This window comes from Diaporthe citri (genome assembly GCF_014595645.1).
Source record: "Diaporthe citri strain NFHF-8-4 chromosome Unknown scaffold_1, whole genome shotgun sequence".
Taxonomy (NCBI): domain Eukaryota; kingdom Fungi; phylum Ascomycota; class Sordariomycetes; order Diaporthales; family Diaporthaceae; genus Diaporthe; species Diaporthe citri.
This window is the reverse complement of record NW_025064846.1, coordinates 7,636,565-7,652,197: the sequence shown is the minus strand read 5'-3', so window position 1 is coordinate 7,652,197 and position 15,633 is coordinate 7,636,565. Positions and strand designations below refer to the sequence as shown.

At 30.4% G+C, this 15,633-nt stretch overlaps 2 protein-coding genes across 2 annotated transcripts; one reads left to right on the top strand and one right to left on the bottom strand.

Moving 5' to 3' along the window:
• Positions 1–10,097: 10,097 nt before the first annotated feature.
• On the bottom strand, positions 10,098–11,543 carry INS49_002027 (uncharacterized protein; the record flags this gene model as incomplete). Its single annotated transcript, XM_043162846.1, has 1 exon — positions 10,098–11,543. The coding sequence occupies one exon, from the start codon at positions 11,541–11,543 to the stop codon at positions 10,098–10,100; it is 1,446 nt and encodes a 481-aa protein (XP_043031352.1).
• Positions 11,544–14,493: 2,950 nt separating this feature from the next.
• INS49_002026 (uncharacterized protein) lies at positions 14,494–15,524 on the top strand (the record flags this gene model as incomplete). Its single annotated transcript, XM_043162845.1, has 4 exons — positions 14,494–14,566; positions 14,656–14,788; positions 14,900–15,203; positions 15,309–15,524. The coding sequence occupies 4 exons, from the start codon at positions 14,494–14,496 to the stop codon at positions 15,522–15,524; spliced, it is 726 nt and encodes a 241-aa protein (XP_043031351.1).
• Between the last annotated feature and the right edge of the window lie 109 nt (positions 15,525–15,633).

Genomic DNA, 15,633 nt, shown 5'->3' with positions numbered 1-15,633 from the left:
CTTTAAAAAATAACGGTTTTCTTTTATTATTAAGTTTTTTTTAAAAGTATTTATAACTTATATTTATTTATAATATAATATTATATTAAATTTAATATAAAAATAATATAAATAAATATAATATATTTATATAATATATATATATATATATATAATGCATAAATTTAAAAGTATATAACGTAGTTTACTAGTAAGTAGCGCATATTAATAAGTAATATACTTTTGCAACTTTCGCTAACTTTAATTAACTTTAGCATTTACTTAATGCAGATAATTTAATTAAATTTAGCATTAATTAATATTAATTGCAATTAAATCCTTATTTTTAATTAATTTACTTAATTTAAAATAATATAAGTAGTTATAATTTAAATAAAAGTAATTAAGTTTTAATAAAAGGATTATTTTTTAATAAGAATTGCATTAATGCTTTTTAAATTAATTTCTTATTTATCTACTTATTTAAATATTTAATATATTAAAAATTAATAATTATAATATTAAAACCTTTTAAAAAAGATAAAATACTTTTAATTATTTAAGTAATTAAAAATTCTTAAGAAAAATGCATTAAACTTCTTAAGTTATATAAAGCTATATAAATTTTTAATATCCTTAAAATTATACTTTATTATAAGATAAATTAATAATGCTTTTATAAAGAATTATAAATTAATATATATAAACTTAATTAAATTATAAAGTAAATATTTATTTAATATATTATTAATTAAGATATTTAAGGATTTTCTTTATAACTTTTTAATATAAAAGATATAGCTAACCTTTTATTAATATTATAAAATATTAAATTTATTAATAAGTATTAAGTTTAATGCTTTATAAATTAATAAGCTAGCTTTAAAATTAAGTTTATTATCCTTATAATTATTAAAAGGCTTTTTATAAAAATTTAAAGATTATTAAGAATTAATTTAAATTACTTTATAATATAATAATTAAATATTAAATTATTAATAATAACCTTTATAACTTTAATAAGATTAACTTTATAATAAGTATAATTACCTTATTAATAATTATTATAAATATTAATAAATATAAAAAGGTTAAATTAATTTAATTTAATAATTAAAAATAAATAATTATTATTAAATATATTAATATAAATAAATTATAAATTTTATTATTTATAATTATTTAAAGTATTTATTATTTTATTAGCTAAGTAATAAAGTTAAGTTTTTTAAATAATTAAGTTATTAAGCTTATTTTTAATAAATAAATAAATAATAAGATTAATTTAAAATAAATTTAATATTTTAATAAGTATATTAAGCTAAAGAGAAATATTAATTATTAAATATTAATTATTAAATATTAATTATAAATAATTATAAAAGCTATATATTAGCTAAGTTTAATTAATATTATAAGAATAATAAGATTATTATTATTAATATATTACTATATTTATTTTACTTACTTTAGCTATTAAATATTATATTATATTTATTTTTAAAGTATATATATAATAATAAAATTACCCTTTTTATTTAAGCCTTTATTAATTATATTATTAAATTTAAGTTCTTTTTTATATTTAAAGTAACTTATAATAAGACTTTTATAGCAGAAAATATCAAATTTATATTTAAAAAAGCTAAAATGTCTTTTTAAACCCTTAATTTTATAATTTTTAAGCTTAATATTTGCTTATAAATTTTAATATAATCCTTTTTTATTTCTCCTTAAAAATAAAAGTTTTAAATATTATTAAATGCTTAATAAACTATTTAATAATTAAGTTTTATTAAAAGTAAGATTTTTACTTATTAAGAAAGCTTCCTTATATTAATTATAAAGGCTATTAATTAATTAATAAAAAATGTATAAGTAATAATATACTTATTTATTATAATAAGCAAGTAAATTTATATGCTTTAAAATATTAATATAGCACTTATTAAATATTAAAAGGCTAAAAAAACTTAAATATAGCTTAAAAAAGCATTTATAATTAAGGAATTTTAAGCTTTTATTTAAGAAAAATAAAAGGTAAAGTAGCTAATTAATAAAATAAGTAATAAAATAAAAAGGTTAGTTTATAATAAATTAATTAAAAGATATTATAGCAATTATAATAAGATTAAGTATAATATAAAAACTTATAAAAAAGATAAAAAAAGGTTTAATTAATTAAATTTTAATTATATTATAATAAATTTCGCTTAATTAATATTAATTAATATAAATATAATTATTTTATTAATTTATAATAAACTATATTTTTAATAATATAATTAATATTAATTAATATTAAATATATATTTTTTATTAAAAGTTAATTAATTTAAATTAACATTATAATTATATTAATGCCTTTAAATTAATAAAATTAATTAAAAATAAGGCTTTAATTGCAATTAATATTAATTAATGTTAAATTTAATTAAATTATTTATATTAAGTAAGTATTAAGATTAATTAAAGTTAGCGAAAGTTATAAAAGTGCGCTACTTATTAATATGCGCTACTTATTAATAAATTACGTTAATTTAAATTAATTTTATTAATAATAATTATTAACCGGCGTTAATAAGCTGTTAATTAATAATTATATATAATTATATATAAATTATTTAAGTTAGCTTATAATTAAATAATTATAAGCTATAACTTTATTATAATTTATATTTTAATATTATAATTAAATTAATTATTTATATAATAATTAATTATTATTATTTTTATTTTTTATATATATAATATTTATTAATATTAATTAATTATTAATTAAAGTAATTATAATAAATAATTAAATAAGGTAATAAACCGTTATTATAATTAATTAAATAATAATTATTAATAATAAAAACTATTTTAATTAAGTTATAATATTTATATTATTTAATTAAATATTAATAATTATATTAAAATTAAAATTAATGAAAAAAAATTAATAATATTTTAACCTTTTTATTATAAAAATTTAATTTATTAATTAATATATTTTTAATAATACCTTAAATTTATTAATTAAACGGCATATTTCATTATATAAATTATTAATAATAATAATTATAATAAGCTTTAATTAAAAAGCCTTTTTTAATATATTTTTAAGCCCTTTTTACAACCTTTTTAAATAAATATAATTATATAAAACTTTAATGCAGCTATAAAAAACTCTTAAAAAACCTTTTACAATACTTTTAATTATTAACGCCCTTACTTATAATTAATATCTTTAAAAGGCCCTTGCTTATAATTAATACCCTTTAATACCCTTTAAAACCCTTTAAAGTACTTATATAATATTTTAAAAACTTATAATCCTTTAAAACCCTCCCTTTAATACTTAATAAAATTAAATATTTTAAAACTTTAAAGTATTAATTAATAAATAAGCAATTAATGCAACTTTTTTATTTATTTAATTAAATTAAAATTATTAAAGGAATTAAGTAAGATTTATTATTAATTTAATTATATAAATAACTTATTTAAACCTTTAAAATATTTATTATTTACTGAAAATTAACTTATTTAATTAATAAATGTAATTTATTTCTTTTTAATACCCTTTTTCTTTTTCTTTATAATAATAATAATATTAATAATAACTTTAATAATAATAATAGCATTAATAATAACCTTAATAATAATAATATTTATTATTAATTATAAAAATAACGCTTATTATTAAATAAAAATAGCCTTTTATTAAGTAAAAATAGCTTTTTATTATATAAAAATAATGCTTATTATTAATTATAAAAATAGCATTTAATATTAATTATAAGATAAAAGCTATTAAAGAAATATTTAATTAATTAAAGCATAATATTTTAAATATTTTAAAGTTTTAAAATATTAATAATTAAATAATTTAATTAAGTAATTTAAGTAATTTAAGCACTTAAAATATTTAAATATTTTAATATTTTAATACTTATATTTAACTTATTAAAGCATTAATTATAAGGTATTTAACCCTTTATAACCCCTTAAAAAATAAAATATTTATATTAATTAAGTAATTTAATTAATTAAGCAATAATTTAAAGGAAAGTATTATTTAAAGGAAAGCATTATTTAAAAAAAAGCATTATTTAAAGGAAAGCATGATTTTAAAGCATATATATATATATATATATATAATTATTAATATAAAAATAATATATATAAGCATAGCTTGCTTATATAATAAGTATATATATATAATATTTAAAGGTGTATAATTTAAATTAACTTTATTAATAATAATTGCCAGCTAGTAATTATATATAATTATATATAAATTATTTAAGCTAACTTATAATTAAATAATTATAAGCTATAACTTTATTATAACTTATATTTTAACATTATAATTAAATTAATTACTTATATAATAATAATTATTATTACTTTTACTTTTTATATATATAATACTTATTAATATTTAATAATTATAAACTTTATTTATTAATAAAATAAAGTTTTATTAAATTTTATTAAATTTTTAAAAAGAGTTAAAAATAAGTTTATTTTAATAAATCTTATATATAATAAATATATATTTCTTAAATAATATATATATATATATATATATAAATATTATAAAAAAAATTAATTCATTTATTTTATTTTTATAATATTTATTTAAAAAGTTTAATAATATAAAAAAGCTTAATAAAGTAATTATTATTATAAAATACTTATTAATAAAGAAAATATAATTCTTAAATTAAAGAAATCCTTATAAAGTTACTTTTTTTACTTTATTAATTTATAATATTTATAATTATTAATTAATATTAATAAGTTTTTTATATATATAATAATTATATAAAGAAATAATTATTTATTAATATTGTTTTAATTAAGTTTTAAAAGGTTATATGCTTTATAAAAAATAATTAAAATAATTATTTAAAGGCAAGGGTTATATTTATTAATAATTATAATAAAAATATAAAAATTTATAAAATATAAAAAAAGAGTATAAAAATATATTATTACTTTTAATATATAATTAATTTATATTATTTAATTTATATAAATATTATTAATTAATATTTATATTATTATATTATAATTAATATTATTAAATTATTATTAATATAATTTTTATTTATATTTTTTATAATATTAATTACTTATTTATAATATTTTAATGCTTATTTAACTTATATAAATTATAATTTTATCTTTAATATTTTCCTTACCATTATTATTATTAATAAATTCTTTAATAATTAAATATAATTATTTTATTATTATATTTTAAAGCTGTGATGGGCTTGGGCTATTGCTCAAGCCTTATATAGTGTGGCTAGATAATCCAAGGGAGCTTGGATTATTATGTACCTTTTGGCTTAGTTAAAAGGTTGCTGCTTTGCAGCTTATGGGAGAAGGCGCTAGCCAGCCTGCAGCCCCTTTGGGGCCAGCCCATAACAAAAGCTTAAAATTAAAAAACTTATATTATATTATGGGTTGGGCTTTGCTTATTATAATTAATTAATAGGCTTTAACCTTATAAAAATAAGCTTTAATGCAGGTATAAACAAAGAGTGAATTTCTTTCTTTATACTTTAAATATAAACCTTATTTAAGCACCTTATAATAAATAACTTAAGGCTAGCTTATAATATATATTTAAAGTCCTTTTATATTATAAACTTATAATATAATTATATAAAACTTAATATAATAAGACTTAAAAAGAATAATAATAACTTATTAAGCTTTTCTTTATCTTAAAGAATTTTTATCTTAAAAATACTTAATAACTTAGTTAATAAAGATAAGGATTAAGTTTATAATAAATAAAGAGATAATTAATATTAAAAGGGCTTAATTTTTTTATATATTTAATTAATTAAAAAAGTTTTATAATTAATTTTTACCTTATATTAATTTTATAAAGATATTTAAAGAGCAATTAAAAAGCTTCTTAAAAAAGATTTGCCTTGCGCTTAAAAACTCTTTTAAATAAAAATATATTAAGCTTAGCTTAATTATATTATAGCAGCATTATAAGAAAAAGATAGCAAAATTTCTTATTTAATTTAATTAATTAACTTATATAATAAAAACTTAAAGTTAGCTAAATAAATATAAAATATTATTAATAATTAATAGCTTAACCTTTATAATAAAAGCTTAGCTTAATTATAAAAAGTAATTAAATATATTTAAGGCTTTTTATTTTGCCTTATAATAATATAAAAGTATTTTTAACATTATAATAAGGAAGGATAATACTTAACCTTAAAATAATAAAGCAATAAATATTAATATTATAATAATTTTAATAAATAAGATTAAGTATTTTATATATAGCTAGCTTAATTATTATAAGCGCAATTACCTTAATTATTATAAGAAAATAAAAATATAGCTTTTATTAATTAAGGCTAGTAAAGAAGAGGAGTTTATTTAAAAGGGTATAAATTTTTTTTAATAAAATAAGGCTTAAAAGTAATGCTAGCTTAATATTAACTTAAGCTTATAATAAGCTAGCTATATGTTAATTAATTTAACGTTAACGTGGTTTATTAAGTAATAGCTAATATTATATTATAGCTAATTTTTATAACTTTAATTAACTTTAATTAACCTTAACATTTATTTAATGCAATTAATTTAATAAAAGTTAGCATTAATTAATGTTAATTATAATTAATTTAAAGGAATTAACGTAAATGCAATGTTAATTAAAAATAAGTAACTTTTAACAAGAAATATGCATTTAGCATTAATTAATGCTAATTATATTATTAAAAACGTAGTTTATTATATATTATTAAAATAAATATATTTATATTAATTATTATTAATTAAGCTATATTTATTATAATATAATTAAAATTTAATTTATTAAACCCTTTTTTATCTTTCTTATAAATTTTTATATTATGTTTAATCTTATTATAATTATTATATTATTATTTAATTAATTTATTATAAATCGCTTCCTTAACACTATTACTTATTTTATTAATTAACTACTTTTCCTTTTATTTCTTTTAAATAAAAGCTTAAAATGCTTTAATAATAAATACTTCTTTAAGCTATACTTAAATTCTTTTAACTTTTTAATATTTAATAAGTATTATATTAATATTCTTAAAAGTATAAACTTAATTCTTTAAAATAATAAGTTTATATATTATTACTTATATATTATTTACTATTTAATTAATAACTTTTATAATTAATATAAAGAAATTACTTTAATAAATAAAAATCTTGCTTTTAATAAAACTTAATTATTAAATAATTTATTAAATATTTAATAATATTTAAAACTTTTATTTTTAAGAAGAAATAAAAATAAATTATATAAAAGTTTATAAATAAATATTAAGCTTAAAAATTATAAAGTTAAGATTTTAAGGATAAATTTTAACTTTTTTAAATATAAACTAATATTTTTTATTATAAAAGTTTTTATTATAAGCTACTTTAAATAAAAAAAAGAATTTAAACTTAATAATATAATTAATTAAGGCTTAAATAAAAAGGTTAATTTTATTATTATATATATACTTTAAGGGCAAATATAACACAATATTTAATAATTAAAGTAAGTAAGATAAATATAATAATATATTAATAATAATAATTTTATTATTTTTATAATATTAATTAAACTTAGCTAATATATGGCTTTTATAATTATTTATAATTAATATTTAATAATTAGCATTTTTCTTTAACTTAATATATTTATTAAAATATTAAATTTATTTTAAATTAATTTTATTATTTATTTATTTATTAAAAGTAAGCTTAATAACTTAATTATTTAAAAAACTTAACTTTATTACTTAGTTAATAAAGTAATAAACATTTTAAATAATTATAAATAATAAGATTTATAACTTACTTATATTAATATATATATATATAATTATAATTAAGGTAATTATGCTTATTATAAAATTAATTTTATTAAAATTATAAAGGTTATTATTAATAATTTAATATTTAGCTATTATATTATAAAGTAATTTAAATTAATTCTTTATAATTTTTAAATCTTTATAAAGGGCTTTTTAATAATTATAAAAATACTTAAACTTAGTTTTAAAGTTAAATTATTAATTTATAAAGCATTAAGCTTAATATTTATTAATAAGTTTAGCATTTTATAATGCTAATAAAAGATTAGCTATATCTTTTATATTAAAAAGTTGCAAGGGGAATTCTTAAGTATTTTGCTTAATAATATATTAAATAAGCATTTGCTTTTTAATTAAGTTAAGTTTATGCTTATTAATGTATAATTCCTTATAAAATAATTATTACTTTATCTTGCAATATAAGGTTTATTTTAAGATATAAAAAATTTATGTTGCTTAAGGAATATTTAAAGGTTTTATATTATTTTTTTTAAACTTATTAATTGCTTAAATAGCTAGGAGGATTTTATCTTCTTTTAATAATGAATATATAATATAATGTTAATTTTTAATACATTAAATGTTTAAGTAAGTAAATTAAAGCAAGATTAATATGAAAAACTAAGATGCATTTAACATTAAAAAAAGCCATCCCATATAAACCTTAATAACTCTTAATTATATTATATTTACATTAACCCCTTTAAATTAACGAAATTAATTAAAAATAAGGAATTAATTATAATTAGCATTAATTAATATTAACTTTTATTAAATTAATTGCGCTAAGTGGGTGTTAAGGTTAATTAAAGTTGGCTAAAGTTGTAAAAATCGGCCATAATGTAATACCGGCTACTACCTAGTAAATTATATTATAAAATACTTAAAATTTAAGAATTTCCCGTTAATAAAGCAAATTACTTGCAATTAAGCATTAATTAATTGCAAATTATATAATAAATTTATAATTTTAAGGTTTTAAGTAAGGAAGCTTATATAAAAGGCTTGTATTAAAGAATTATAAAAATGCTATTAATTTAGCTATTAATTTATATTTAAATAATTATTTCTTATTAGCTTGCTTTAGCTAATATATTAAATTATAAGGGTTAAAAGCATATTAATTATAGAAAATAAGTTAGGCTTTTAATGTATTTAAAAGGCGTTAAAGTATAATTAAATAGCTAGGTAAAAAGCAATATTTAATTTATAATTAAACCATGATATTCTTTATTTTTATTATATAGCTGCTTTTTAAAACTTATATAAGGACCTGGAAAAGAAGGATATATTATGGGTTGGGCTTTGCTCATTATAATTAGTTAGCGGGCTTTAGCCTTATAAGAATAGGCTTTAACGCGGGTGCAAACGGGGAGCGGATCTCTTTCTTTGCACTTTAAATATAAACCTCATTCGGGCACCTTACGGCAAACAACCCAAGGCTAGCCCATAACATATTATTATTATATTCTTAACAAACTAAGATTTAAGTAATTAAACATTGTTTTTAACATTAAATTAATTAATGCTGATAAACAATTAATTAATTTAATGTGGCGTTAACATAAGGTGGTTATATTAAATTTAATGATGATAAAGGCTGCGCAGGGCGTTAATAGTCGCAGCTGCAAAGGGCACTTAGGGGTGGTGCGGTAATGTTGAGGAGGGCGCGATTTAATTGAATGTAAGTCACGTCACTATGCTTAATCAGCAGACTTGCTCTACGACCTCTCTTTTGGGCTCTGCGAATCTCCGTATTCTTTGGCAAAGCCCAAAGACCATATAGAAGCTTGCAAAGCTCAGGGGCACAATATGGCTGCACCCCAGACCACTGGAGGCATTGTGCCATGAGCTATTGGATGATGAACGGGCATCCAAGCTTACATATGTGCTGTTTGGCCCACAGTTCGCCCCATCCAAGTTTTGAACAGGCCATTTATCTTGCCCTACGCGGCAATCTCGGTGGGGATCCTTGAAGACATGCTACAGCATACCCCAGCCCTGCACCTGTAAATGCGCTTGATAGCAGATCTCACCGCATCGGATATCCAGGCTTGCATGTGGGTACTTACTAAAATTGGACCATAGATAGTTCTGATGTTCGTGTATTAAACTCGCCTAACCATCAGGCTTCTGCACTTCACTCTGTCCTATGTGATGACATATACACCCTGATCTCATCGAAAATACCCATCTGGACGTCCCTTGGCCTCGTTCGCAAGCCGGCCCCATATCAAGGTTCTATGCCTTTTCCCCTGTAGATTTCTTGTTTATCCACCAGTTTCTCTCCCTTTCCAGTGCTATCTGAATATATATGTACGTCATTATGGCCCATGATATGATGAAAGAGAACAATAGTCCCAATGACAGTCCAAAGGCGACTTCGAATTCTGTGTTCCATATGATGGCGGATAGGCAACCAATGTAGACGAGGATCCCAGAACACCACCACACGGTCAACTCGAATATCATCTTCTGGAACATGATCGAAGTATCGTACCGCTGTCTGTATCTGGCGCGGAACTCCTTCTTCTGCCATCCGTCCACCGCGAAGAAGTCCTCGGCGGCGTAGTAGACAAGAGGCCGCATGCGGTGGCCTTTGGGCTCGGAATCAATGCGGACCGGGGTCTTGAATGGTATGAGACTGAACAAGGCCCAAAAAAGGAGAAAAGCCATGTAGATTCCTGGCGCGTACAGATATAGCTGTGGGATGGTCTTTTCCGAGCCGACGACGAAGGGGATCAGGGCCGCGAGGAGCGCGGCCGCGTAAATCCACGAAGTGGCATCGAGCTCCCACTTATGCCTGGACAAGAGCGGCGCACATTCGTCGTAGTACTTTATGAGCCGCCAGACGCGCACGACGAGAATGTAAAGCTCGCCGAGGCCGAATGGGAGGATGGCAAATCCCAGGATGTCCTTGTTGTACCTGGGCGCCCCGGCAGGTTGCGCGCCCAGCCAGACGTAGTAGACGATGCAGGGGACGACGAGATCGCCAAAGATGATGAAGAAGGGCCCGAGAATGATGGAGATCTGGTCCCTAGGTGGAACGTCGACGGTGAGCTTCTGCACCTCGGGGATGGCGACCGGCGTGGGGGTTGTGTCACGGCCCTCGAACAGATACGAGGTTGGCCGGTAATATTGGTCCGACGAGGTGGCACCCCCGGCGGGCTTTGCTGTGGCGGCGGCGGCCTGTCGCTGGGTGCCGTCTGCCAGTGTGGCCGAGTCGCTGGACGATCCAGTTGACTTGGGCCTGTCCTCGTGCCTGCCACCATTCCCGATGCCCGCTATGCTCTGCTGAGCATGCAGGAGACTGCCCTCCAGCCTTGGCGATCCCGCCTGACCGTCGTGGCCACGGTCGTTCGACGAAGCCTGCATGACGCCCTGGAGCCGTTGGCCGTCGTCTTTGATCCGGGAGTGGCGACCTCTTGTGCGGGACTCTGGGAGGGAGAACGAGAGACAACCCTGGGTGATGGCAGTGGGCTCTCCGGAGTGCACAGGACGCTGTCGTTCCCTTGGGCTTTGGAACAGAGGTAGGTTGTCGTCTTGCGAACTAGCTCTCGTCGAAGAGACGTGGCGGTCGTGAGCAGAGGTCCAGGACGGCAGCGCACAAGAAAGATCAAGGTCCAGGTCCAGAATATTTGAAGGGCTGTGGAAGAAGGGGACCCATGCCACATCGGGGATGCGCATGAGGACCTCCAGCCTAAGGCACACATTGTCATGCATGCATCTCTGCTGAGCTCGCCGCGTCCGTGGCGGTCCCTGGCGACCCCAAGATGCGGTCTGACTTTCCTGGGGCTGGCTATCCCTGTCCCGGTGGTGGTGAGGCGAGGTTGACTCGAATGATGCTTGCCAAAACGGCGGCTCAAAGCCGTGCGGTTCGCCGTGGAGACGGGATGCCAAGCAATGCGCCAGGAGTGTCATTCATGTACAGCAGACGACTCTGCTTCCCTGCCTGCCTGCCTGCCTGCCTGCCTGCCTGCCTGCCTGCCTGCCTGCCTCGGCCTCCCTCATCCCTTCCAACGTTGTTCGTCCATGCATCGCCATGTCGACAGGGACGTGGCAACTCGACAGCCAGAGCGCGCATGTGCTTCCCCGGAGTGCGGCCTGGGCAGAAACCCGCAGGATCGACTGTTGGCCGGCATTCAGTTCAACCCACAAAGTGTCTGTTGCGATGGATGATCGACACAGGGGCATCAAGGTTCCGTTCGACACGTCGCCCATGCCGGCACAGGCGAACCCCTAGTTGCCGCACTTGCACCATTGGGGCATGACTCTTGGACGCACGTCTCAGCCCTGCTATTCGAGGCCCGGCCGGCCAGCGAAGTCGATGGGTTCAAACATTGGTGCCGAAGCATACTGAGGAGTGTGCACATTAAGCTGGTGCGGGTGGATATCAGGTCTGCCTGAACAAAAGAATCCAACAGACCGCTCGTCACCCAGCCGTGGGTAGAAGTACGTGTGTGGCTTCGAGTATTGACTGCCACACGCTGGCGTGGCCCGTTGCCGGGGACTCCTGGTAACTCACAGATTGAACTAACCACTGAGGCTCGCAAACAACGCCATCCCCATTCCCCGGGTGCGCCAAGACCAGGCAGGCCTGAAACGACGAAGCGAACCGTACTGCCTAGCTGGCCTAGCTGACTGCCAAGTACCGAGCTTGCATGAAATATCTTTCCCCGAAGAACGAGCCTGACAACCCGGCAGACCAGACTAGCCTCAGTCCGCCCCCAAGGAAATGTGCGCACATGTTGCTGCCCGGCTCGCACGTGGCCCCGTGCCTTGTCCATTCATCATGTGGAGAGGCATTGATTGCAAACCAGTGGGCGATCCTTTCATATTTCCAGGGCTGACGATGCAAGCCCGGGAGACTGGGCTCAGTCTGGGCGAGCAGGCAGGTCCGGGTTGGCCGAGGATCACAGCAGGCATCATAGGGCAATCCACGGGAACGCCTCGAGAAACGAGAGAACACGAACTCGGCGCCGGCCTGCGAACAGGGCAGGGTTCAACCGCGCGCTAAATGTGCCACGATTACAAGGGCAACATTTACTCGAGAGCATCCCGCAATCCCTCACGGGTCAAGTGTGACTTGACGGACACGCTCCCCGTCAGAAGTAGGATCAGGTGGCAACGCCGGGTGCGTTGATCGTGTGCCTACCAAGTCTTCAACTGGACACTCCAGCCCGTATACCCTCGCGCGTGCCAGCCCAGTAGTTGGACGAGGTCTCAATCTGCGGCACGGTCGAGCCATGCAGGAACACCCGGAAAACGTGTGCACTCGCGTTGCGGGAAACAGGCTGTCTGTTGTGGCGAGAGCTGGCCTTTCTATCGCTGAAGAGGCATCCAGCAGTACTTGACGATGGAGCAGTGTATTCAGCTTCTTCTGTGGGCTCCTCAATAGCGCAGCGCTCCCGGGTACTCGCATGGGGATGGAGGCAACAGCCCGCATGATGTGCTTGCCGCATGATGTGCTTGCACATGAACTTGGCCAGCTAGCCAGCAACCGGAAGGAACCATTGGTACACACCTTGGCCAGCGACGAGCGAAGTCTCTCTGCCCACGGCAGATCTCGAGATTGGAGTCAGGCTGACCTGTACCGCCCCGACTGTGCCCGATATATCTCGACCTGATGGTGTCTAGGCGGGGCAGGTCGTCCGTCACCTGTATCTCAGCCAGACTTGCCTCATGTCGTGGCGCTCGACCGGGGCAGTTGTGGCTCACGTACAGCACTCAGTGTCGGGCAACACCTGGACTTGCGCTTTGCCCCCTTCTTTCCTTCCTCCTCCGCGCACGAATACCTTGCAGCACACAAGTTTGGTTCGTTGCAGTTCACGTCCGGATTTAGAAGCGAGACACGGAGACGGTGCCTGCAATGGCTGGGCCCAGCCATGACCTCGACCTCAAAGGCGGGCCATTCGTTGGCCAAGTAATCAAACGCAGTGGTTCAGCTTCAGGGGAGAAATGGGACCTGGCCACGTCCTGATTGATACTAGGAGTTTTTTTTTTTTTTTTTTTTTTTTTTTTTCTGGGGGGGGGCCACGGGGGGGGGGGGCGAGTGGGTAAAAATAGAGTCATAGTTTAGGATGATGCTTCTCGAAGTGTGGTGTTGGCTGGCCATTTTAGGGTGGCCTATGGGGAGACCTAGATGCTAACTCGGTCACCAGCAGCCTGGACGACGTTTGGGCGTTGCCGTAGGATGCATCAGGATGACCAACAGCTGCATAGGTTCGGCACTACGTGGGCGGGCTCGCAAGGAGAGGTGATTTCTTGTTGTGCATTGTTTTGTGTTGGTAAAGGACGCTGTCAGGTCTGGTCGTGGCTCGCCGGTTTGAAGCCATCGTCGGCCATGTTGACGGCAACGAAAAACCAACACGAGGCCGGACCTTGGTAAGCCCGTGCAGAACCAGCGATGTTCAGTTGCTGTGCCTCTTGCTGATGCAGAAATCAACCTCTGCCGTATTTATTTTAAGCACAATAGTGTTAGCCTGGTATGGGAGACGCAACACTTGTGCGTGATGAATGGGTGGCATTTAAGAAGGGCTGTGCAACCGCCAAAGGAAGTGTCAGTGTGCAACCAGCAATCTCATACGCCTTCAAAGACTCAATCGTCCGCTATATCATTTAAACGCACCCTCAGACAATGGCCCCCAAGGAGACCAAGGAGACCACGGGCGTACGTCAGGCTGAGAAGAGCCGTGGCAAGACGACACCAAGTTCGAGACAGCCCGCAGCAACAGCATCAACATCGACGGGAATGGCGGCGGTTCCAACAGGCAAGCAACTGACGGTTCAACCGAAGCAGGCAGGCGGACGCCAGGCTCAGAACAGTCGTGGCAAGACGACACCAAGTTCAGGACAGCCCTCTACATCAGCATCTGCATCCGCATCAGCGTCGATGACAACGGCGACAATATCAATAGCCAAACAGCCAACTAGTCAATGGAAGCAGGATTGCTTGGTGCTCATGACCGCATTTCCATGGTAGGACTCTCGAGCCCCTAGCACGCCCGTGGCACCAGACTGACCGTTGGCGGATGAAATCGCAGCATGGGCAAGTCGAGCTTGAGACGTGAGCTGGTCAAGCTAAACGAAGCAGCAAAGATATGGCCCATCTATGACTTGGACTCCAGCGAGTTTTGGCCCGGAGGGGGCCCGGCAGGGCTGCCATATTATCTGTGCAAGATCATGGAGACGGCGGCCATCCCCGGCGCGATTGTACTGGTCAGCGCTCACAAGCTCCTGCGTCAAGTACTGTTGCTGCTAGGTGTGAAGTACGTCAGCGTATGCCCTCCCGGAAACCCAGGGACCCAGGTGTGCAAGGAGGCCAAGCGGAAGTATCTGGAAAGAGAGGTGAGCCCTCCTCTACTCGGTCGAGACTTGTTCACGGTGCAGCCAGTTCTGCGTGTGTTGCGTGCGTGCTAGGACCCTTGACACTGAACTCGTGTTGGTGCACAGGAGACGAGACACCCCGAGGACAAAGCCCTGTACGCAATGAAGAAATACTGGGACCCGTGGATGGAGAATGAAAGGAAGGAGAAGAGTCTCTCACGCACAGTCGTCCTCGAGAATAACGAGTTCCTGAGCGACCTCGTCAACAGGGAACTTGAGGGTTGGGAGAAGGATTGGAAAGGGGGCGGCACCAAGAGGTATTGCGTACAGGTAGGCACTTAGGCGGGCGAGGAAGAAGACTACCAATTTATAGACCAGTCTACATAGATACCTAGGGTGGGTACGGAGATAGACTGTTACATGACTTAGTAAGCCCAAGTGCAAGTGCCCC